Below are 22,998 nucleotides of genomic sequence, written 5' to 3' on the forward strand. Positions count from 1 at the left end.
TCTGGGAAGATACTTGGCTGTTTGGTATTTTGCTGGGCTGTGGGCGGGGAGAGGAGCAGATAACTTCTAATGTGGGCTCTAAACTCTGTCCTCGTGGCTCTTGGTCAGTTTGTGAAGAATGTGATAGGAGGTAATAAAGTGAACCGAGCCCTGAGACAGCAATAAAGTGCTGCAGGCACTTGCTGGGAGTTTACCCTCAGCCGAGGTTTTTCATGGGGACGGCTAGGAGGCCTTGAGGATGATGGGGTTTGCAAGTGCTAAGAGCTCTGGCTGATGAGAGGGGGCATTTCAGATGGCGGAGGCGGAGAACCTGCTGTGGGAACAGGATTTGCTGAAAGAGCAGAGTGGAGACAGACGGAGAGGAGAGCAGGCGACCTCCCTGGGGCTCCCAGACATGGAGGCCGCTTCTGCCTGGGGAGCCGGGGGAGGGCCTGCGTCTGTGCGAGGAAGCGCTTATGGCTGCCTCGTTGGTGCCCTGGGTTCTCTGAGGAGCGGTGTGCATCACCACCGCCCGCTCCCCCAGAGGGCAGAAATGTTCTATTTCTGACTCCTCACCGCGGATTCTCGCTTCTGCCGCCAGTGTTTGCGGTCTGCACTCGCTGGAAATGGTGCCTCCAGTCCCTTCCACCAGCGGCTGGTCCCATCGTCGAGTTTAGTTGCTGAAATGTTTTTGTGCACTTGTTCTCCTGGTTTCTTATTTACATATTTATTCTTGTTACCTGCTTCTCTCCTGAAAAAGAGCTTGGCCTCTTGTGCACATGACCACACCAGCCAGAGCACAGCTTTCAGTTGCATGAAGCCCTGCTGCATAAATACAGGTTTGAGGCAAAACCACTCCAGGCTCACTTGGATGTATTCACTGAGTCTGAGAGACTCTCTCTGCTGCTGAAGCCCCTCTCTTCTGAGCATCTCTGTTCAGAGCTGGTCCGGAAGCTGGGATTTGGGCTGCCCGAGGGTTCACCATGGTGAAAGCAAAAGACGCTGGCATCGTCCACCATTCATTCCCACAGGGTCTTGGAGCACCTGTGGAGGGCCAGGCCCTGTGCCAGGCCTCGAGGGGTGCCCTGGAGAGGCAGAGAAATGGGCACAGTCTTGCTGTCATGGGGCTTACCGTGGAGAGAGACAAACCAGCATTAAAAAACTGCAAGTAAACATGTGAAATGCTAACAGGTGCCATGAAGGAAAAGTACATGGTGTAAATGGTATAACTGATTTATGGTGAACACTGGGAACATTCTCTTGTTGCAGAGCAGGGGCTCTAGAGCCCACGGGCGTAGTTGCCTTGCAGCCTAACCAGGGATAGAAGCCACATGGCCTGCACTGCGAGGCGGATTCTTCACCATGGAAGCAGCAGGGAGCCCCAACTGTGGGCTCTCAACAGGCTGAGAACGCTCCCTCACCTTCCTAGTTTGTGGAGGGGTTTTATCCAGAACAGTGTTGAATTTCTCAGGTGCTTTCCCTGCATCTCTTGCAGAGCTGGTTTTAAACTTGGTTAGGGCGGATCTCAAATAGCTTTTGCCACAGGGACACTGACTCCCCTGCCAAGGAGTGGCCCTGCAGGTTCTCCATGGAACACTTTGCCGGCTTGTTGCTCTGGCTGGAAGGGGCCCAGGCTCCTCCCAGCTCTCCGAGGGCCTGGAACTGTTCAGCTCCCAGCTCCTTGCCTGATTTTTGTCCCACTTCTCGGGGTATGACCCTATCCTGGGCTGTCTTAGTGCATGCATCAGCGAGTCGGATTTGTGGAGCATCTTGCTGTTGAGCGCCCTTTTCTCCGGGCTCCCCAGCCGCTTTACCCGTTCCTGTCTCTGCAGCCTCGTGAGACCAGTGTGACCTGCTCTGTGGCCTGGGGTGCGTGTTCTGGCAGGAGTCCGGGGCAGCCGCAGGGCTCACCTCGGTGCCTCCCTCCCCAGCCCTCAGTCCAGTGTATGAAACCGTTGGTTTCACGTATCTGCCCGTTTTCCAGTTTTATGGCGGGAAGGTATGTCCACCTCCTGCCGTGCCCTCAGGGCTGCAGGTGGGAGTTCTCAGCTCACAGGATTTCACTGCAAAAATCTCTCACCTTGTTCTTTTGTACCTGAGAAAGCTGAGGCTTGAGGGAGCTGATTTGTTAACCTGCCAAAATTGTCATAGGCACCTTTGTCTATCAAGGTAGCTCTGAATCTCTTAGAAAATGCTGACTTATGTTCCGTGTTCTCCAAGGGGGCAGGACATAGAGTGACAATTAAAAAGCAGATTTAACAAAACAACAACAAAAAACCACTTAGAGCTTAATGTTTAGTTCTCAGGGGATTTTGTTCCTCCAGGAGACTTATGCCCAGAGGTTTCAGGTGACAAAAGTTGTGTACTTTGAAAACAGTTTCATTGGCCAGCATGTAACAAACGCTGCGACTGCAGCTCTGCTGTGACCTACATGCCTGATGTCCACCCACTCTCACGCTGACTTGTCCCTGTGGCGCTCGGCCAAGGCGTCCTGACTTGGGAGGGCGTCTAGTTCTGGGTGATGTGGTTGGGCGTTTCGTCACTCTGGCAGTAGCTTCACCTTGGGGCACAAGGAGCTCATGGCAGTGAGGCTCCTGCCCACCTCCAGGGACGGGGGTGGGGGGATGGGAAGGCGGGGTGCCACCCCTCCTCGATGTGTCCGTTCCAGAGGACGGCTCCCAGATCCTCAGAAAGATCCCTGGGTCATAAAGCTCACACAGCGCCAGTCTAGTCTTCAAAAGAATTTGTGTACCTTTCTGTGAAAAAGGAAAACCCTGCCAGTGGCGTTTTCCACTGTAAGTTCTCAGAGGAGGAGGAGAGGAGAGGCTCTCCGCTAACTCCCCTCAGGGAGAGTCAGCCTCTTACACGACCTCTCCATCTCCTGGTTTGTCGCCTGCCTGGAGCGAGGGCAGGGCTGGGTCCAGGGTTCACTGCCCGCTGAGCAGAGGGGCAGTGGGTCAGAGGCGCGCTGCCCCCACCCGCCCTCACGGGGCAGGTGCTGAGCCCGCGAGGACTGTGCTTCAGGGCCTGGTCCTGCCGGGTCGCCGCGCAGACAGGAGGCTGAGGCTCTGCACTCGCCGGTGACTCTGGCTCCAACTCCAAAGTCCACATGCGTCCGGCTTCTGCAATCCTTACCCTGCCCCCCAAGGAGCCTGCGGGGACAGAGGACGGGCTGGGAGCACGGGTGTTGAGAAGCTCAGGCTCGGCCGCGTTGGCGTGTGGTCCTCTCCATGTGTGGTCAGGAGGCCTGGCCAGTGGCGCCGCGCTCCTGAGCCCTGCTCAGCCCTGCAGCCCCCGGCTCCCCCCGGGCTGTGCTGGGTGGGGCAGGTCCTGGGTCAGCGCGAGGCTCCGTCAGCTCTGGGCCTCCGTGGCTCCCTCCCTTGCTGCCGGTCGCTGGGGCTCTTCTGCCTGAGCGTTTACTCACACAGGGCAGATTCCCCTCTTGTGTGTATTTTAATTTTAACCTCCTGGACGTGCTTCCTGATTACACAAGGACTGTTTTCCTTTAGAACATATTTTGGCAACTATAAAAAAAAAAATGAAGAAACCTAACACCTCTGGTTAGCCTGTCTCTCAGAAGTATTGACGCTGATTTTTTTTTTTTTTGATCCCAGCGTGCAGCTCTCAGAATCTTAGTTCCCGGACCAGGGATTGAACCCGGGCCCTAGCAGTGAAAGCGCAGAGTTCTAACCAATGGACCGCCAAGGAATCCCTTGATATATTTTCTTCCCACACTTTTTCTGTATATAATTCAGATCTTCCCTTCCGTGAGCTTCTAGAACATTTAGAGCATTGTTCCGTGCCATTGCGTATTGATAACAAAAATGCCATTGTTAATGTCTGTGGTATTAGGTTAAATTTTACAAAAGCATTGTTTTTGTAGATCAAAGGCGTTTGCGTATCAGCAGTTTCATAGGGTTTAACCTAATATTTGATCAAATGGTTGATCATGGTATTCTCATAGTGTTTTAGATTGTTTCAGATCTGCAATTAGTAAACACAACACTGGGGTGAAAGCATTTTACATAATTTTTGCCAGTGTCTATAAAGAAGGCTGAGTGCCAAAGAACTGATGCTTCTGAACTGTGGTGTTGGGAAGACTCTTGAGAGTCCCTTGGACTGCAAGGAGATCCAACCAGTCCATCCTAAAGGAGATCAGTCCTGGGTGTTCACTGGAAGGACTGATGCTGAAGCTGAAACTCCAATACTTTGGCCACCTGATGCGAAGAGCTGACTCATTGGAAAAGACCCTGATGCTGGGAAAGATTGAGGGCAGGAGGAGAAGAGGACGACAGAGGATGAGATGGCTGGATGGCATCACCGACTCGATGGACATGGGTTTGGGTGGACTCTGGGAGTCTGTGATGGACAGGGAGGCCTGGCGTGCTGCGGTTCACGGGGTCACAGAGAGTCAGACACAGCTGAGCAACTGAACTGAACTTGCCAGTTTCAATTTGTCCCCTTTTAAAATCTTAAGGGAGCAAAACTACTTTCTATAAAAAGCCGTCAGTGGTAATTGACTGATGCATTTTCAGGGCAAACGCCAAGCACTGGGTTCAGTTTCCTTTGCCCGTAAAATGTCCCGGCAGACCCTGTGAACATCAGTGAGGGCTTCTCATCACATCCATGGGTTGCAACGTTAGGGCCTCCTGGTGCGCCTTCAGAGCTTCCTCTGCAGAGATTTTCAGGATTGGCGTCCCCTATTTTCCTTTTCATACTGAATCCCGATTTTTGGTTCTTTGATGACCCTTCCTGTTGGTCTGTGCTGACAGCCCCCCAGTGTTTTCATCTGCTCTGTTAACTGCTGACTGTGCACCCGCTGCCCTCCACCTGCCACCAGGGCACGTCCAGTAGCGGCGGGTACTGTTTGCTGAGTACCTGCCGTGTGCCCCGTCCCGTCCCGAGCGCTGTACACAGCTTGGAGTTTAAAGAGCCTCGGGTGGAGGTGGGATGCCCGCGGCTCTGTCACCTGCTCACGGGCAGCCCTGGGCAGCAGGGAGCTAGGCTGCCCCGACATCGGGGGCAGACCTCGGCCATCGTGCATCACTGCCGCAGGCACGGCCGCTCAGCGCTCGGCCCAGGTCCTAAGAGGGCATGTGCACCATCATTTCAGAGGCTGGAGGTGTGCTTGCTGTCATCCTCAGATTGGGGGAAAGTGACCTGTTAGTTGTAGAGACTCACAGGTCTTTTCAGTACTGGTCCATTCTGAAATTGGGTTTATGTATTTTTAATCCATGGTTTTTTGTCTCCTTTTCTAGGTCCAAAAGCTGCTTTGTATGTGCCCAGTAGATTTCCATGGGATCTTCCAGCTGGACGAGAGACGGAGAGACGCGGTGATCGCGTTGGGCATCTTTCTCATTGAATCTGACCTACAGGTGAGCCTTTGCGAAGTGAAGTGTTTCTGAGTGCAGAAGACAGTGCAGTTAGGCTTTAAGTTTGTACCCACTGTATTCAGCTAGATCAGAGCAGGAGGGTGGGGCAGCTGGACGGGTGGGAACGAGACCCCTTCATGGACGTGTCCTCGGGGAGGTATGGTGTGGTCTCACCGGGGTGAGCTGGTGCTCTGGGAGGGGACTTGGGTTTCGCCTCAACAGAATGCTGCCGAGTCAGAAGCAGAGAAGCCATTTTTTTCCCTTTCCAAAGGACAGCGCTCTTTGAGATAATTGTGCTGTCTTTTTCAAAACTATGATGGATATTAATTAAGTCTTAGAGCATGTGTTAATGTGCCTTTTAAAGGTGATTTAAAAACCCGTGGCAGAATTTGCAGCCATGGTTTCGAAACCACAGTTTTCTCAGCATCTCAGGACGTCTGATGGTGCCCCCTTCTTTGGAATTAGGCTTGTTTGGTCCTTCCGCAGGAGACCACCAAGAGAGCCCATAGGGGGAGGTTATGAACTGACTCCCTGCTGATGGGGTATTTTGGAAACTAGGGGAGAGTGATTTTTTCACTGGCTACTGCTGGCTGTCAAGTCTCGTGCCCCGTTTGAGAGGAGCAGAAGGAAGTGTGTGGGAGGACGTTTAGGGGAGGAGGGAGGAGCATGAGGCCGAAAGCAGCTGCAGCAGCCCCGTGTCTGAAAGCGACTCTCTCCCAGAGGGTCTGGTCCTGAGGCCCGGCTGCGGGGCTGGGGCCTCTGAGCGCCTGTCAGGGAGCCACTCTGGATGTGTGCACACGTGCCTTCTGCTGGGCGCCAGAGCCGGCAGGACCCAGGGCGGCAGGGGGCAGGCGTCGGCCCTCCTGCGGGCCGCCGTGTGCAGGCCCCGCTCTGAGACGAGGGTGTGGGCGCGCTTGGCTCTGGGCTCAGTCTGTGCTCAGAAGCCGTGTATTTAATCACATGTGAGCTTTTTGTTTTCTCTTCAAGCACAAAGACTCGGTGGTTCCTTACCTCCTCCGACTTCTTAAAGGTCTTCCGAAAGTGTATTGGGTAGAAGAGAGCACGGCTCGGAAGGGCAGAGGTAACTTGGCTTCGTGTTCCCCGGAGCACAGGGAGTGTCCGCGTGCTCCGTGTCTGTGAGATCAGGGGGGGTGGTCACTAGCGCAGCAGCCGGATGCCTGCAGCACCGCAGTGCCCCGGAGCCCCACGCAGGGCAGGCCGAGTGAAACCACGGGGACCCTCAGGAATTCTGGTCACACCCCCCTGGCCAGCAGTGGGCCCCCGGCTGTCCCCAAGCCAGCAGTCACCCTGCAGTCAGGTCAGTTTGCCAGAGGCCTGGTGGCTGCTCAGAAAAAAGAGCTAGACCACAGTGTCCACTCTCAGTAGTCTCATCGCTTCGTCGATATTTTCCATTGCATTTCCAATGCATTTCCATTGACCTCTGCATCTATAGGAATGGACTAAATTCGTGTGTTTCTGTCTAGCTGATATTTGATTTTGAAATCTCTTCAAAGACAAAGAGAAGTGAGATAATCTCTCCTCTTCCCTCCACTGCCCCCCGCTCCCTTCCTCCCTCCCGTCCCTCCTGAAACCTTTACACAGGCCCACGACATGCCAGGCATTGTGCTAAATGCTTAGAACACTCATGATGTTTCCTCTAAAGTCAGCTTGGGAGATCTCCGGTATTTCAGAGTTCATGACCCGTCAGACTAAAGTTTCCTTGTAATCTCTGTCTGAGGTCTGAGGCCCCCCCCTTCAGATCTCACTGGGGCTTGATGCCTGCAGAAATGCCCCATCCTCTCTCTCGGTGGCGTGGCCTGAATTTGTTAGGTGGGCACATCTGCTGGAGCCTGTGCTGTCCTCAGGCACCGCCTATGTGTGTCTGCCCGGGCTCCTCCTGCCCTTTGGTTTTTTGGCATCGCTGGTGGCTGGTGTCAGCCTAAAGCTGACAGACTCTAGATCATGCAAGTGTCCTAGAATTTGAAAGACTACCTGTGTGCACCATTGTTGTCTAATCTGGGGAGAAGCAGAGCCCTAGAAAATGTTGATCCTACTTTATTTCAAAACAGATATCACTTTTGTACACATGGACTCACATGAAGTTTTGAGCATTATTGAAAGATCGTTGGGGTTGTATAAGTACCCGATTACTGGGTGACACCTCAGCCTCCCAGTTTCTATTCCGGCAGTGTCGCTCAGCTTTGATACGCTCCAGAGCAGCAGCTCCTCCAGGGCCGTCCCTGGACCAGCAGCTTCAGCTCCAGGGGCTTGTCGGAAGGCAGAGTCTCAGCCCCTGCGTTGGAGCTACCAAGTTAGGACTCTGGGGCCAGGGAGTAGACAGACCACTTCAACAAGCCCTCCCGGGGGTTCCAGCCACACTCATGCTTGACAAGGACCTAGAGTTGTGTGTCTGGATCACATGTGGAGAAGTAGGCACGTAGCAGGTGGCTGCCGCATGTGTGTGTCTTTGAGTTGGTGCTCAGCGTCCAGCGCTGGTTGCATATTCAATAGGGGCCTGGCCTCCACGGCGGCAGGTCTGGCCCCTCGGTGCCAGTGACAGAACTGCCGCTGGCCTTTCAGTCCTCTGGGTGCAGAGCTTCCTTCCTGACGTGCAGAGCTTCTTTCCTGACCTGAGGCCCTGCTCCTGAGAAGCTCCCTCCTGGCAGGCTGAGTCGGGGAAGGGCCTGAGCACCTGCAAGGAGCAGGGCGCATTTCTCGATGCCCCTTTTAGCATCGTAGATTTTCTCCATCCATCAGAAGAAGAGAGAAATAAACATTAACTCAGTTTCAAGTGATAGTGATTGGTATTTGAAAATCAGCCTCCATGAGACATTTCCCATACACTCAAGACCGAGTTCCCAGTTTCATGTAGGTTGGAAATAAAGCATGGAGTCTGTTGTGGTAAAAGGCTCTGTGATCTCAGACTATAAATGGGCTCAGGAAGCATCTAAGTTTCTTGAACTGAAACATTTTGTTAGAAGGAAGGCAGGGGTGTTTCTCAGGAAACATGCTGGGCCCTATCCTGTTGAGGGCGACCTCCGCAGGGAGCAGGTGCTTGACAGCGTGTGAGGGGGAGCAGCCGGGCGGGGTGATGGCCGGACTCCTGTCTCTCTGCCTCCAGGTACCCTCCCGGTGGCCGAGAGCTTCAGCTTCTGCTTGGTCACTCTGCTGTCTGACGTGGCCTACAGGGACCCTTCCCTGAGGGGTGAGGTAAGTGTGCCGCGACCTGGTGTGCCTCCCTGTATGCACAGAGCCCCACAGTGAGGACGGGGCGAGAACAAGGTCATTGGGTTGTTCATGCTGACTTACGGCACATGATTGATGACACAGCTGAGAAACCTGGAGTTCTGTTTGCGGGGCTATCCCCTACTGACCTCCTGGGTCTGGTTTGGTCTGCTTTCCCGGCTGCCCCGTGGAGTGAGAGGCCATGTGTCCCGCTGCCTCCACGCTGGGACCAAAGAGGTTCATACAAGAGAAGCACTTCTTTCTAGGAAGCGGGAGCCGTTTGTTCCTTTAAATGCCCCAGTTCTTTTCCTTTTAGTTTATTTTGTTGGAAATGCTGCTTCAATGTATTTCATACTCCCTCCTTCTAAAGAGGAGGACGGCGGTGACAAGGTTCGTCTTAACCAGACCTGCGACTTACAGAGTCGGCCTCCCGGCGCGGCCGACCTCAGGCCCTGCCGGGGAGCCTGGGTCTGCCTGTGTGCCAGCGCTCCCAGCTGGCTGCTGCATGTCAGTCCCCGTATCTTTTCAGTTTTAACATCTCTCTCCTTACTATTGCACTGTGAATGCGCTTGTCCCTATTTCTGCCGTTATGTTGGTCTCCACCCTTCTTTCCTAGTTGAGGTTCTTTATTGTGGATTGGCTAAACAGGTAATGAAATAGGTTAGAATCACGTGTTGTTATTTAAAACGTTAACAGGGCTTTTCTCTCAGTAACACCCACTGAAATAGAGAAGCCACCACAGAAGACGGTGACATAACTTTAATACATGAAATGGACAAAGCATTGCTTTTCACATCCTCACGGTTTCCATGTCATTTGATAAAACGTGAGCTACAGCCCAGTCGCCTCAGGCCGGCTTCATCCTCTGCCTGGATTCCCTGCGACGACGGGTAGTGAGGGGGCGAGAGGGGCTCGGCCTGGTGCTCTTCCTCAGGGCCAGGACTGCCCACTGCTGACACCCTGGGTCAGCGGTGTGGCCGAGGGCAGGGCTCGAGGACCAGCAGGACCAGCGGGGCATGGAGACCTGGGCCACACCATGTAGACAGTCCAAGCTGGGAACTGAGGACCCGCCCGACAGACTGAGCCTGCACCCTGAACTTTCGTGGGGCTCAGTGACGGGCCGAAGAGACTGACCCCTCGGCGGGGGGGACACAGCCTGGGGCAGCAGGTGTGGGAGACGCTGACAGAGTTCACTCTGTGAGCCTTTCGGGCCAGCAGCATGAAGGGGCTGGAGAGCCAGTGTCCCGTCCCTGGACGTCCGGAGTCCAGCTGAGCCTGGCGATGACCCAGGGCGGTCCCGGCTCCCCTGGCGTAGCAGTGAGAGACCATTCCTGACTCTCTGGACTCCAGTGAAGTCAGGCCAGCCATCAGCAAGGCTGCGAATAGTAGGAAAGGACCGGAAGAACCAAGGGTGCTGAGCCGTGAGGGGAGCCGGCTGGGAAGAGGGCCGTGTTCCCCAAGGTGCTGCCCTCCTCCGCAGAGCTCCTGTGCGGGGGGCTTGGTCAGGTGACGCGAGGCCGTCCCAAGCTGCCTCTAGTTCTGAGTTAACTGTGACGTTGACCCGATTTTGTGGGTGACTTTGTGTTTCCTGTCTCCTCGGCTCTTCCAGATATTAGAGGTGCTCTTGCAGGTTTTGCACGTGCTTTTGGGAATGTGCCAGGCCCTAGAGATTCAAGAGAAAGGTACGGTTTCTTTAATGGTGTTGTGGTTATCCTTTCCCTGGCATTTCCCAGTCTTCAGAGTTCCTCTTTGAGACCAGTGCGCCTGTGGACATTACCTCGGTTGCTTGTGGGCCGAGAGGCGGGGTGTGGGGAGGAGGGGTGCGCTGGGGGCGGGTCGTGAGCGCAGCTGTCCTGCCTGAGTGCCAGGCCCCTCCCTCACCCTCGGGGGGCTCAGTTTCCCCCCCGTAGCCTGTTTGAAGGTCCTTTTCCTTCTGGTGGGAAGCTGTCTACCTGCTCCCAGCAGGACTGGCTACACTGGTGCAGGCCTGGGCAAAAGCCCGTCGGGTGGCGTGACTGAGGGCTGGCGAGAGCTGAGCATGCTCAGACACCCCGCCACGGGCCGTGCCTGCCGCTGGGCTGTGGGCGGGTTGAAAAGGTCAGCGCCAGGCTGGGCGCTGCTGCCAGGCTGTTCGGGCCCTTGGATTTGCGGTTGCGGGGTGGTGAGGTGGGGGCCCAGGTGTGCCGGGGTGCCGCCACGGTCTCCCTTGTCTTTCAGAGTACCTCTGCAAGCACGCAGTCCCATGCCTGCTGGGAATCGCACGCGCCTTCGGGCGGCACAGCAGCTCAGAGGAGTCGCTCCTGTCCAGGCTCTTCCCCAGAGCGCCCCCGCACGCCCCCCGCGTCCCCGAGGAGCTGGAAGGCGTGCGCAGGAGGTCCTTCAACGACTTCCGCTCCATCCTCCCCAGCAGCCTGCTCACCGTGTGTCAGGAGGGCACCCTGAAGAGGAAGGCCAGCAGCGTGTCCAGCATATCGCAGGTGGGCCGCACCCCCGGACGGCTGGGGCCCGGGGCTTGTGAGGGCCCCCGCCATGGTTTGAGGGGACTCAGAGGCTCCCGCTGGAGTTCTCTGCAGGGCCGCGGCTGCCACATCCTTTCTAAGGTACACACGTGAGTCATCTCCGGCGTGAGGCTCTTGTTTCCTAGCCGTTGGGTACACCTCTGTTCTGAGCAGGAGACAGCTGGTGCCCCTAGGAAACATGTAACTGATGCGTGGAGAAAGCCAGGGAATAACAGGAACCTGGCTCAGTCAGCAGGCACAGAAGGTGTGATGAGACCCAACGCACACAATCGCAGCAGCGAGCCGTAGCCCTGGGGCTTCAGGGAGGAGGGGTGCTGAACGGGGCAGCAGACGGAACCTCGTCTGCCCAAGGTCTGACTGCCTTTCTGGTCTGTTTCAGGTCAGCCCTGAGCGTGGGGTGCCCCCTCCCGGCTCCCCCGGAGGATCTGCCTTTCACTGCCTCGAAGGTGGGCTTCGCCCTTCTGCGGAGCACGCGGGCCGCGCCGGGCCAGGTCCCAGGCCCTCCCGCGGTGTGCGGGTGGCATGCAGCTCAGCTCCAGGCTTACAGGGCACTCGTTTTCTGTTCCTGATTAAGCTTGCTACACTTGAATCTAAAAATATGTCAAACATAGAGATGAGTGCTGAAAGGACCACAGAGCACCCCTGTGCTGGCCATCCGAGTGTCAGCGCGCTCACCTGCGGGGGTGGCGGCTTTCAGGTGAAAGTGGTGGCGGCAGGTCCTTCTCTTGTTTCTTTTCATTTAAAGTCGTTAAGCACCGAGATAACCTTAAGGCACGTAGTAATGAGACTGGGTGAAACCTTATTTTAGTGAGGAACAGTTTCTGTGGAACTTGCTGTCCACAAAGGACTCTCAGGTAATTTACCAGATGTGGTCGTCTGCCAGCCTGCAGCGCGTCAGACACGTGCCAGGAGACTGAGACAGGGTCGGGTGGGCCGCAGGAGTGCACGCCTTGAAGCCCCACGTTCTACTGTCAGATGATGCTCACCGCTCAGAGAGCCTTCCTCGGGCATCTCGAGATGCATGGGGGATTTGTTTTAAAAAAGCAGAGGTGTGACTGAACGCAGATAGATGTGGACAGTGTGGGTACAGTATCTCTTGGCTGTGAGAGGATGTAGCGTGTTACAGTGCGAGTGTGCACACGTGAAGGCCAGGCTAACCACTCATAACCCGCTGGAGAGAGCCCCCGTCCACAGCCTACCCCCCGACCTCACACACCCCTGAGGGCCCTTGGCTTGGGAACCTGAGCTAAGGACTGTCCCCATCGTGGCTGGTGCCAGGCCTGAGGGAGACAACCACTCCTGCCCTTGCTCACACGCTCCCCACTCCCTGATTGTCCAGGCCCTCTCCCAGGCACCACAAGAATTTATTTTTAAGAAGCATTTCTTAAAAGTACAAATCTGATCATTTCTTTCCTTGCTTAAAAGCTTTCGGTGACCTCACTGCATAAATGTCAAATCCTAGCCCCTTGGTCCCTGGAGCTCCCGCCTCCTGTTTCCATGTCTGCCCCCTCGCTGCCCCCGCCACACGGCTTCATCCTCGCATTGTGCTGTGTGTCTGGGAGGCGCCCTCTGTCACAGGTTGCTGGCCTCCCTGTGTGACTGGCATTATTTTTTACAGTGAACTGGCGTGTCCTTCAAGGGAAGGACCTGATGGTTCGCTGCACATGAACATGATGAGATGACCCTGGTCGGGCTGTGAGCTGTGCATCTCCGCATGTGGGAGCACAGAGGCCTCAGCAGCACCCAGCGCAGTGGGACTGGGGCCCCCACACTCGGCCCACAGAGCTGTTGCCTCCCCGCCTCCCACCCCGGTCGCCACCACCCTCTGCTCGCACATCTTCATGTTTCTAAAATTCCACGTATAAGTGGTATCCCATGGCATCTTTGACTTAATTGAGAATCCCTAGGTCCACGCCTGTTGCTGCCAGTGGCATTATTTCATCCTTTGTATGGCTGAGTAGTGTCCACTCTGCATTCACAGCACATCTCTGTCTAGCATCGGACACTCAGGTTGCTTCTGTGTCCTGGCTGTTGGAAACAGTGTTCATGTGGACACAGGGGCGTGTGTATCTTTTCAATTCATAATTCGGATATATGCCCAGGAGTGAGATTGCTGGATCGTATCAGCCTTTGTTTCTTAAGGGAAAGATGGAATTGGAGTGTCAGCATAAGCGTGGCCGATGCCTTTGGTGGGTGTTGCGAGCACGTCCGGGTCGTGTGCCCCGAGACTCACTGTCTGCCTCTGTCCCGTCAGCCTCTTACTCGCCCGACGGGAGCGCCCCGGAGTCCGACTACTACTTCTCCGCCGTCAGCTCCAGCTTCTCTGTCTCTCCTCTCTTCAACGGTGTCACCTACAAGGAGTTCAGCATTCCCCTCGAGATGCTCCGGGAGCTCCTGAGCCTGGTGAGTGGAGCGAGGGGCGGGCGGCCTGCAGGCAGACACGGGAGCTGTAGCCGGCCACAGCATGGCTCACCTGTGCCGATTAAAGAGAGGAGGCGCACGTCCTCAGGGTCCGTGTAGCACGTTCCCATCTCGCCCCTGCAGCAGCCACGTGGGGAGACGGCCACGAGGCCCCACGCTAGAGGGGCCTTCAGGCGGAAGGTCAGTCTGGCCTAGAGCCTGGGCGCTTTCACCTCTGGACGTGGAAGCCTTGTGTCCGCAGTCCTGAGGGGGCCGCTTCCTTTTCTGTTTGTCTTCCGTCCCGTCTGGGGTAGGAGAGAAGCGCCAGGTGCTGCAGGACTCAGGGCGTCTGTTGGGGGGGCGCGTGGGCGCTGGTGACGTGTGTGCTCCTGGGCTCTCCTTCCGCCCCATTTCTCACCGGGAGGCTGTGGCATGGTTTCGTGTCAGCAGGCTCTGCCCCTCCGTCTCCCACTGTGTTTGCGGGGGGCTCACCAGGCCTCACTTCCCTCCCAGGTGAAGAAGATCGTGGAGGAGCCTGTTCTCAAGTCCCTGGATGCTGTGGTCACCGGTGTGATGGAGGTGCGTCCTCTGAGGGCCTCCCGCCCAGGCCCCTGGCCGTGCCCCGGCCTGACCGCTGAGCAGTGGTCAGCGTGCCTGCCGCACAGGTGTGGGTCAGTCCTGGATTCCGACCTGGGCTCGACTCGACTCCATGTGGTCCTTGCCCCAGGTGCCTGCTGGGCCGCTGCTCAAGTTGGTCATGGGTGCAGGCACCGCAGGCCTCACCTGTGAGTGTGTGGCCTGTGCCCGGCCGCCCCCTGTGAGCGTGTGGCCTATGCCCGGCCGCCTCCCATCCTTAGCCTGTGCAGGACCGTGGCCCACAGCCGCTTACACAGTCAGGAGGTGTCACTGCCCAGAACCCTGGCAACGTTGGGTCAGTCTGCTTTTGCATCTCTGGGAGGCATCAGTGAAGGAGGGAGCAGAAGGTGACCCCAGCGACAGGCTGTGTGGGTCACAGCCATGCCCCTGCCTGCAGGCCAACCCCAGCGCCGACCTCTACTACAGCACCTTCAGCGACCCACTGTACGTGGCCGTGTTCAGGATGCTGCGGGACACCCTGTACTACATGAGAGGTGAGGGCCGTGTCACCGCGTCCCGTCAGGGCGGCCGCTGTGCGTGTGGCCTCGCCGTCCCCTTCAGGCCCCTTTGTGCGCTTGAAACACAGCCTCCTCGGCTCTTCCCGGTGCTGAATGGGCTTCGTGACAACAGTGTTGACGACCACGTGGTGTCCAGTGGGCGTCTCTGCTCTCCTTAGCCTCTTCCCCATCTGACCCCCAGCGCTTCTGGGAGCCGAGCCTCGTCGGGGCCGCAGCAAGGGTCAGGCTGTGGAGGACAGCGGGCACTGGCAGCTGGGCTGATCCCGAGCCCGCAGCCTCCCCACCAGGCTGCTGCCGGCCGCCATGGCTGGTCTGCTTGTGTCTGTGCTGCCTCTCTGGCCTCCTTGTCGTCCAGGCCTGGAGGACGCGCGCTGGGTCAGGCTGTGGGCTCCAGGTGCCTGCTGTGCAAGGGTCCGTCCTCGGCCGCGTCCAGGTTCCCACGTGTGATAAAGGACCCCTTTTCAGGAAATATCATTGGAGTACTTCCTGTTAATGAGGCGGTTCTGGAGATGGCATGCCTCTTTGTGTCTCGTGTGTTCAGTGTCGACTGTGTTGCCAGCTTGGGACACAGCATGGCTCTCTCTCCTGTGGGAATGACTGATTCTTCAGTGTTGGGTGGCCTCCCTAGAAGCACAGGGGCCCACAGCAGCGCCCTCTCCTAGGGGTCTGGGGGCGGACCTGAGTGTGTGCGCCCTCCTGCAGACCTGCCCACCTCCTTCGTGAAGGAGGTGCACGACTTCGTGCTGGAGCAGTTCAACAGCAGCCAGGGGGAGCTCCAGAAGATCCTGCATGACGCTGACCGGGCACACAGCGAACTGAGCCCCCTCAAGCTGCGCTGCCAGGCCAGCGCCGCCTGCGTGGACCTCATGGTCTGGGCAGTGAAGGATGAACAGGGTGCGTTCCCAGCCCCTGCTTCCCCTCCGCGGGGGTGGAGGGAGTGGGGCTTGAGTTAGGGGCCAAGGTCTACCCCCAGGAGGGTGGGGCCTGAGTTGGGCGGGGCCTGGCCCAGGAGGTGTGGCAGGGCCTGAGTCAGAGAAGGGAGTGGGCACGTGGGATGAAGTGGTCTCCGAGGCAGGACAGGAGCAGGGAGCCACTCAGACTCTGAGGTGGAGCCACACAGAGTCCTGGGTTCGGGTTCCGTCATGGCCTGGGTGTGGTGCTTGGTGAAGGCGCCTGTGTGGCCAGTGGCATCTGCTGAGGGTCCACACTTGCCGGTGTTCTGAATTCAGGTGCAGAGAATCTGTGTGTTAAGCTGTCTGAGAAGCTGCAGTCCAAGACGTCTAGCAAGGTTATCATAGCGCACCTGCCGTTGCTCATCTGCTGTCTGCAGGTCCGTTGCTGGCCCTGGGGTGGGGCGGACTTCCGTCCGCAAGACGTTCTCACTGTGTCCAAGCCGAGGCTGGCACCAGCAGCCGGGTCTGAGCCACTGTGTCTGGGAACTTGAGCTCGAGCTTGCCGGGGACAGGGTCACTGCTCTGAGGCCACTGCTGACGGCTAGCGGGCTTTCTGTGAGCGGGGTCTAGGCACGGCCGGGTCCCACGTTGCGGAGGCTGCCCAGCTTGTGCTGGGCGTTTCCAAGGTGGCAGACGTGAGCCTGCACCGTCGAGGTTCTGACTCGTCCCAGTCCCCGTGATTCCCATCTGCTTACGTGGAAGTAACGTTCCCAGTGAGCCCTGTTTCCCCTAAGTAGCTCTGGAGGTGAAGGGGTTAGCAGGGAATCTCACCTTTGGGTGAAGGAGTCCCCACCACCCTGTCCTGTCATTATGCCTGGGGGCACGTGGACATGGGCCGACTCCAGTCATAGGGGTGTCTGAGGCGGTGAGCGCCTCCCCTGTGGCCCCTGACAGTCCCCGCGCGTTGCAGGGCCTGGGCCGCCTGTGCGAGCGGTTCCCGGTGGTGGTGCACTCCGTGACACCTTCCCTGCGCGACTTCCTGGTGGTCCCGTCCCCCGTGCTGGTGAAGCTGTACAAGTGCCACAGCCAGTACCACACAGGTAAGGGCCCCGCCCGCGGGAGGGAGCGGTGCCCGGGCTTATCCCCGGGCTCATCCCCGCCGGCCCCGCCTCCCAGGCATCGCCCTCCCCCGGGCCCCGCCTCCCAGGCATCGCCCTCCCCCGGGCCCCGCCTCCCGGACAGCTCATCCCCCGGGCCCCGCCTCCCGGACATATCCCTCCCCCGGGCCCCGCCTCCCGGACATATCCCTCCCCCGGGCCCCGCCTCCCGGACATATCCCTCCCCCGGGCCCCGCCTCCCAGGCATCGCCCTCCCCCGGGCCCCGCCTCCCGGACAGCTCCTCCCCCGGGCCCCGCCTCCCAGGCATCGCCCTCCCCCGGGCCCCACCTCCCAGACAGCTCCCTCCCCCGGGCCCCGCCTCCCAGGCATCGCCCTCCCCCGGGCCCCGCCTCCCGGACATCTCCCTCCCCCGGGCCCCGCCTCCCGGGCATCGCTCTCCCCCGGGCCCCGCCTCCCGGGCATCGCCCTCCCCCGGGCCCCGCCTCCCGGACAGCTCCTCCCCCGGGCCCCGCCTCCCAGGCATCGCCCTCCCCCGGGCCCCACCTCCCAGACAGCTCCCTCCCCCGGGCCCCGCCTCCCGGGCATCGCCCTCCCCCGGGCCCCGCCTCCCGGACAGCTCATCCCCCGGGCCCCGCCTCCCGGACATATCCCTCCCCCGGGCCCCGCCTCCCGGACATATCCCTCCCCCGGGCCCCGCCTCCCGGACATATCCCTCCCCCGGGCCCCGCCTCCCAGGCATCGCCCTCCCCCGGGCCCCGCCTCCCGGACAGCTCCTCCCCCGGGCCCCGCCTCCCAGGCATCGCCCTCCCCCGGGCCCCACCTCCCAGACAGCTCCCTCCCCCGGGCCCCGCCTCCCAGGCATCGCCCTCCCCCGGGCCCCGCCTCCCGGACATCTCCCTCCCCCGGGCCCCGCCTCCCGGGCATCGCTCTCCCCCGGGCCCCGCCTCCCGGGCATCGCCCTCCCCCGGGCCCCGCCTCCCGGACAGCTCCTCCCCCGGGCCCCGCCTCCCAGGCATCGCCCTCCCCCGGGCCCCACCTCCCAGACAGCTCCCTCCCCCGGGCCCCGCCTCCCGGGCATCGCCCTCCCCCGGGCCCCGCCTCCCGGGCATCGCCCTCCCCCAGGCCCCGCCTCCCGGACATCACCCTCCCCCGGGCCCCGCCTCCCAGGCATCGCTCTCCCCCGGGCCCCGCCTCCCGGACATATCCCTCCCCCGGGCCCCGCCTCCCAGGCATCGCCCTCCCCCGGGCCCCGCCTCCCAGACAGCGCTCTCCCCTGGGCCCCGCCTCCCGGGCATCGCCCTCCCCCGGGCCCCGCCTCCCAGGCATCGCCCTCCCCCGGGCCCCGCCTCCCGGACATCTCCCTCCCCCGGGCCCCGCCTCCCAGGCATCGCTCTCCCCCGGGCCCCGCCTCCCAGACAGCTCCTCCCCCAGGCCCCGCCTCCCAGGCATCGCCCTCCCCCGGGCCCCGCCTCCCGGACATCTCCCTCCCCCGGGCCCCGCCTCCCAGGCATCGCTCTCCCCCGGGCCCCGCCTCCCAGACATATCCCTCCCCCGGGCCCCACCTCCCAGACAGCTCCCTCCCCCGGGCCCCGCCTCCCAGGCATCGCCCCCCGGGCCCCGCCTCCCAGACATCTCCCTCCCCCAGGCCCCACCCTCCCAAACATCTCCCCCAGGCCCCGCCCTCCCGGGCCCTCCCTCCAGGCCCTCTCTGGCACCTCCTTCTCTCCGGGCAGCCTGCAGTGTGAGTGCCCTGAGAATGTGGGCCCAGACCTCATCTGCTGACCTGCAATGAGTGAGGTTAATTAAGTGCCACTTGGTGGGCGTGTCCTCCTCTTCCTTCAGTCAGACTCTGAGGGCCTTGCTCTCAGCCTCCCCACCTTCCCGGCACATGGCCCTGCCTCACTCCTTATTTAAGCTGTGATTGTTCTACATATTCATCACCTTGTAACCTAAGTGTGAGTCGTTATAAACATTCCCATCATCCTTTCTGTTGTCTGACACACTGGGTTCTGAAACGCTGGGAAAAATCTTTTTAGAGTTATTCCCTTTATGACTAAAAACAATCCACATATGATTTCGGTTTTGAATTTCAGACAAAAGCATGAAAAGTAACATGCTCAACCAGACACACATTTGATTTTTCAATTTCAGTTGCCGGCAACGACATAAAAATCAGTGTAACCAATGAGCATGCAGAGTCGACCCTGAATGTGGCGTCAGGGAAGAGGAGCCAGCCGTCCATGTACGAACAGCTTCGGGACATTGCCATCGACAATGTCTGCAGGTGGGCGGCGGAGAGCCTGGCCACTCAGACTCTGTGGCCTGGGACCCAGACGTGGGGAGCGAGAGATGCCTGAAGGCCCCACGCTCCTGGGGGCTGCAAGAGTTTCTTCTAGAACACAGCATTTCTCCATGCAGTTCAAAATCCGACATGTAGCTGTAACATCCTCTTAGCACTCTCTTGACAGTGACTTTTGTTAAGAAGCAGGAGGCTTGTTTTCTCACCTTTGTTTACTTATTATTTGTCTTCGGCTGTGCTGGTTCTCTGTTGCCGCACTCTCTCTGGTGGCAGCAAGCACGGGCTCCTTTCTCGTTGGGGTGTGCAGGCTCCTCGTTGCAGTGGCTTCTCTTCCTGCGGAGCACGGCTTCAGTAGTTGTGGCTTGTGGGTTTACTTGCCCCACGGCCTGTGGGATCTTCCCAGACCAGGGATCGAACCTGCGGCCCCTCCATTGGCAGTCGGGTTCCTGACCACTAGACCCAGGAAGTCCTCAGGGAGTTTTAGATTGGAGTTGGGATGAGTATGGCATTCTGAAGGAAGCAGTTCAGGGCAGAACAGTGAAGTTATTATTTCCAACTGAGACATTTATCAAGTGGTGCGGCATGAAGCCGTTGTTTAAATTCACTGTGTCTCGACATTCATTCACATTTCTGGGGGAAGTGCATTCAGAGCAGTTCTTTAAACCCTGCAAACCTGAGACAGAAAAACGAAACCCAAACCAGACGCAAGCACTCACCTGATTGTTGTGCTGCCTCACACTGCTCAGGTGCCTGAAGGCGGGCCTGACCGTGGACCCGGTGATCGTGGAAGCCTTTCTGGCCAGCCTCTCCAACCGGCTCTACATCTCCCAGGAGAGCGATAAGTATGCCCCGTCCCTGGGGGCTTGGGGTGTGGGGTGGGGCACGAAGTCCCGTGAGGCTCGGGGAGGCTGGTGTTCACGCTCCTCTGCTGCTTTCTGGTCTAGCGTGGTGTCGGGTGTTGGGTCTTCCCGCCATGCCTGCTGAAGCCCACCTTGGAGTGCCCCCGGACGCGGTTCGGGCAGAGAGCTCTGCCTCCCTGCCTGGCGCCGGGGCTGGTGGGCCCCCGGCAGGCACCGTCGGGCGTGCGCTTCCTCTGAGGCCGAGGACCCTGGGCTCGGGGCTCCCGGCTCTGTCTCCCGCCGCGTGCTGGAGCACTGCTCCCAGGTCACGTGTCCTGCCCTCTGCAGGGACGCGCACCTGATTCCCGACCACACCATCCGAGCCTTGGGGCACATCGCAGTGGCCCTGAGGGACACCCCGAAGGTCATGGAGCCCATTCTGCAGATCCTGCAGCAGAAGTTCTGCCAGCCGCCCTCCCCGCTTGACGTGCTCATCATCGACCAGCTGGGCTGCCTGGTCATCACCGGGAACGTAAGGAGCCGCGGCCCTGCCTCGGGGGCTCCCCGACCCGCAGGAGCGCGAGAGTACAGACTAGACTTGCTCTCCCGGGGTCACGTGCTCCCCACCTCCTTAGCACCGGGTGCCGAGGTTTTTCCCAAGTAAGAGAGTTCAGAGCAGTGGTTCCTAGATGACCAAGTAAAGCGGTTTGAACTGAGTTCTTGCTGACATGACTAGACTGGAGTGGAAGTGGAAGCTGTGTGCATGGAGGTTTGTGTAAAGCTGCAGGGGGTGGCCCTGGTGCAGTCGCAGGCCCCACGGCCCTGACTAACGGCATGTTCCCTCTGGGTATCCGTGGAGGGCGCTCCTGGCGAGATGTGGTCACAGGTCCCTCTCTCTTCCAGCAATATATTTATCAGGAGGTGTGGAACCTCTTCCAGCAGATCAGTGTGAAGGCCAGCTCAGTCGTGTACTCAGCCACCAAGGACTATAAGGACCACGGCTACAGGTAAGTCTTCCCGCCTCCTTGTCGCTCTCCATTCTTAGAAAACCACTCGGGGTCTTGTCCCTTAAATTAAAGCCGCTTCTCACAAAAGCACCGCGTGCTAGAGATCCATGCGTCCCGGCAGGGATGGTCTGCACCCCGCCACCCTCAGCACCTCCTTGCTCACACCCAGCCTGCCCGACGCCCAGGGGGCACCGTGCCCCGCCTGGCCTGCCCATTGTCAGCCTGCCTGTTGGGCAGCGGCCCCGCAGTCTGCCCAGCCCAAGCCTGCGCGTCGGGCAGCTCTCGCACCTCTCTGTGGTCAGGGCGGCACACCGGCGAGGGCTCCCGTGCCATCCTCGGAGGGGTCCTGAGCGTGGGCACCGCAGCCTTGGGTGTGCGACGCCCGAGGACAGATGCTCCTCCTGTGTTTGATGGACCTCCTTTGGTTTGGGCAGGCCCAGGCAGGGCGGAGGGCAGGGCGGAGGTCCTCCTCACCCTTCCTCCCCCCGGGAGCGGGCTACTGGGTGGTGTGATCTCGGCTCACTCAGCAGCCGTGTGTGTGCGCGTGGCGCCGCGTGTGTCCCCACGACAGCCCTCGGCTCTGGGGCTGCTTGTTAGTGGGCTCGCTGCTGCCTCCACGGGAGCCCGGCCCCTGGACCCTGGGCTGGCCTGGCTGCGCCCGCTCACTGCCTCCTGCTGCTGTCCATCTGTCCTTTCGCTCACGCAGGCACTGCTCGCTGGCAGTGATCAACGCTCTGGCCAATATCGCGGCCAACATCCAGGACGAGCATCTGGTGGACGAGCTGCTCATGAACCTGCTGGAGCTGTTCGTGCAGCTGGGGCTGGAGGGCAAGCGGGCCAGCGAGCGGGCCAGCGAGAAGGGGCCCGCCCTCAAGGTAGGCACCGCACCAGCCCCCGTTGGGAGAAGGGGCTGCCTCCTTCCGGGGGGCTGGTCGGGGGGCACCCTCCGGGCTGAATGGGACAGAGAGGCGGTGGGAACAAAACGGGTGTCAGATGGCCACAAGGCCTCTGGGAGAGGGGTGGCGTCCGAGGTGGGCACCTTCCAGGGGGACCAAGTGCTTTTCAGGCATCACGTCTGTAATGGTGCAAGGTGTTTGTGCAGAGTTGCCACGGTTTACATGTCCCATTCCCTGTGTGACGTTGACCGTGTCCCTTTTTTGACTGTAAGGTTAAGCATCTATACTTGTCTCCTTGTACGTGTCTTTCACTGTTTTGTTTAGAGAAAGAAGTTTCATTTCTTGCGGTGCTGTTTGGGGTTTTTCTATCTTTCTGTTTAATGAAAGAAATGGTGCTGGTCAGTGACCCGGCTCTGTCCCTCCAGGCCTCCAGCAGCGCGGGGAACCTGGGCGTGCTCATTCCCGTGATCGCCGTGGTGAGTACCTGCCCATCCATGTCTCTGACGTGGCCGCGGCGCTCCTGCAGGTGCTGCCCAGGGTGCGTGTCCAGCAAGCAGCCTGGCTTGCTTTCTGCGTGCCCCCTGACCAGCTGAGCGGACCCAACGGCGTGTCCCTGGGTATGGGGTTCTGACCCGCTCTCCCTGTGTCCTGCCCGCCCTGGTGCTCCTGCGGCAAATGGGCCTGTGCCGCCTCCACCCGCCCCGCCCGCCTACTCCCGTCTGTGGTGGGCCTGGGCCCTCGGGGTTCCTGGGCCTGGGGTGCAGCCCTCGGGGCCCTGCCCGGGAGCGTGAGCCTGTCTGCCGCGTGCTGCGGTGCCGAGGGCCCGGGTCTTGCCCTGTCTTGGGCTGCCCCACTTCTTCCCAAGTGGCCCTTACGGCAGGCAGTTCCCAGCCGGTGTTCCCGCCACCCGTCCTCAGCTGGGCCCACGTCTGGCTCTGTTTACGTGGGTGGTTCCCAAGCTCTACTCAGCGAGCCCCGGGTTGGAGCCCCTGCTTCCACCTCCTGCTCCCTCACCACTCAAATTTGGAGCACGTACGCGTGTCCTCAGAGCTGGGGCTCTGGAGTGGCTGACCCCCGGCTGCAGGGCAACCCAGGGGTGTGGAGGCCAGATAGGGGTGGAGAGCCCATCTGTGTCTTGGGAAAGGGGTCTCGGGCCCTGCTCTGGGGGCGTTCGTCCTTTGAGTGTGGGGGCCGCTGGGGCTGCAGTGTTTGCTGGCCGAGGCAGATGGGAGCCCACAGCCGACTGGTGTATATGTAGTTGTCAGCTGTGACAGTGAGACGTCACGGGCTGTGTTG

The 22,998-nt window shown here is 59.5% G+C and overlaps 1 protein-coding gene across 3 annotated transcripts in view; it reads left to right on the top strand.

Moving 5' to 3' along the window:
* PI4KA (phosphatidylinositol 4-kinase alpha) overlaps nt 1–22,998 on the top strand; it is a 62,705-nt gene that overhangs the window by 5,084 nt on the left and 34,623 nt on the right. For all 3 annotated transcript variants that reach the window (XM_061141377.1, XM_061141378.1, XM_061141379.1), the window contains exons 2-19: nt 5,238–5,354; nt 6,339–6,432; nt 8,473–8,561; nt 10,186–10,258; nt 10,794–11,053; nt 11,475–11,541; nt 13,350–13,498; nt 14,009–14,074; nt 14,529–14,625; nt 15,352–15,543; nt 15,879–15,979; nt 16,513–16,642; nt 18,813–18,945; nt 19,707–19,802; nt 20,148–20,331; nt 20,703–20,806; nt 21,513–21,681; nt 22,128–22,178. In XM_061141377.1, coding sequence (XP_060997360.1) covers nt 5,238–5,354; nt 6,339–6,432; nt 8,473–8,561; nt 10,186–10,258; nt 10,794–11,053; nt 11,475–11,541; nt 13,350–13,498; nt 14,009–14,074; nt 14,529–14,625; nt 15,352–15,543; nt 15,879–15,979; nt 16,513–16,642; nt 18,813–18,945; nt 19,707–19,802; nt 20,148–20,331; nt 20,703–20,806; nt 21,513–21,681; nt 22,128–22,178 — 2,172 coding nt within the window. The remainder of the gene's footprint in view (nt 1–5,237; nt 5,355–6,338; nt 6,433–8,472; nt 8,562–10,185; nt 10,259–10,793; nt 11,054–11,474; nt 11,542–13,349; nt 13,499–14,008; nt 14,075–14,528; nt 14,626–15,351; nt 15,544–15,878; nt 15,980–16,512; nt 16,643–18,812; nt 18,946–19,706; nt 19,803–20,147; nt 20,332–20,702; nt 20,807–21,512; nt 21,682–22,127; nt 22,179–22,998) is intronic.

This window comes from Dama dama, chromosome 5 (genome assembly GCF_033118175.1).
Source record: "Dama dama isolate Ldn47 chromosome 5, ASM3311817v1, whole genome shotgun sequence".
NCBI lineage: Eukaryota > Metazoa > Chordata > Mammalia > Artiodactyla > Cervidae > Dama > Dama dama.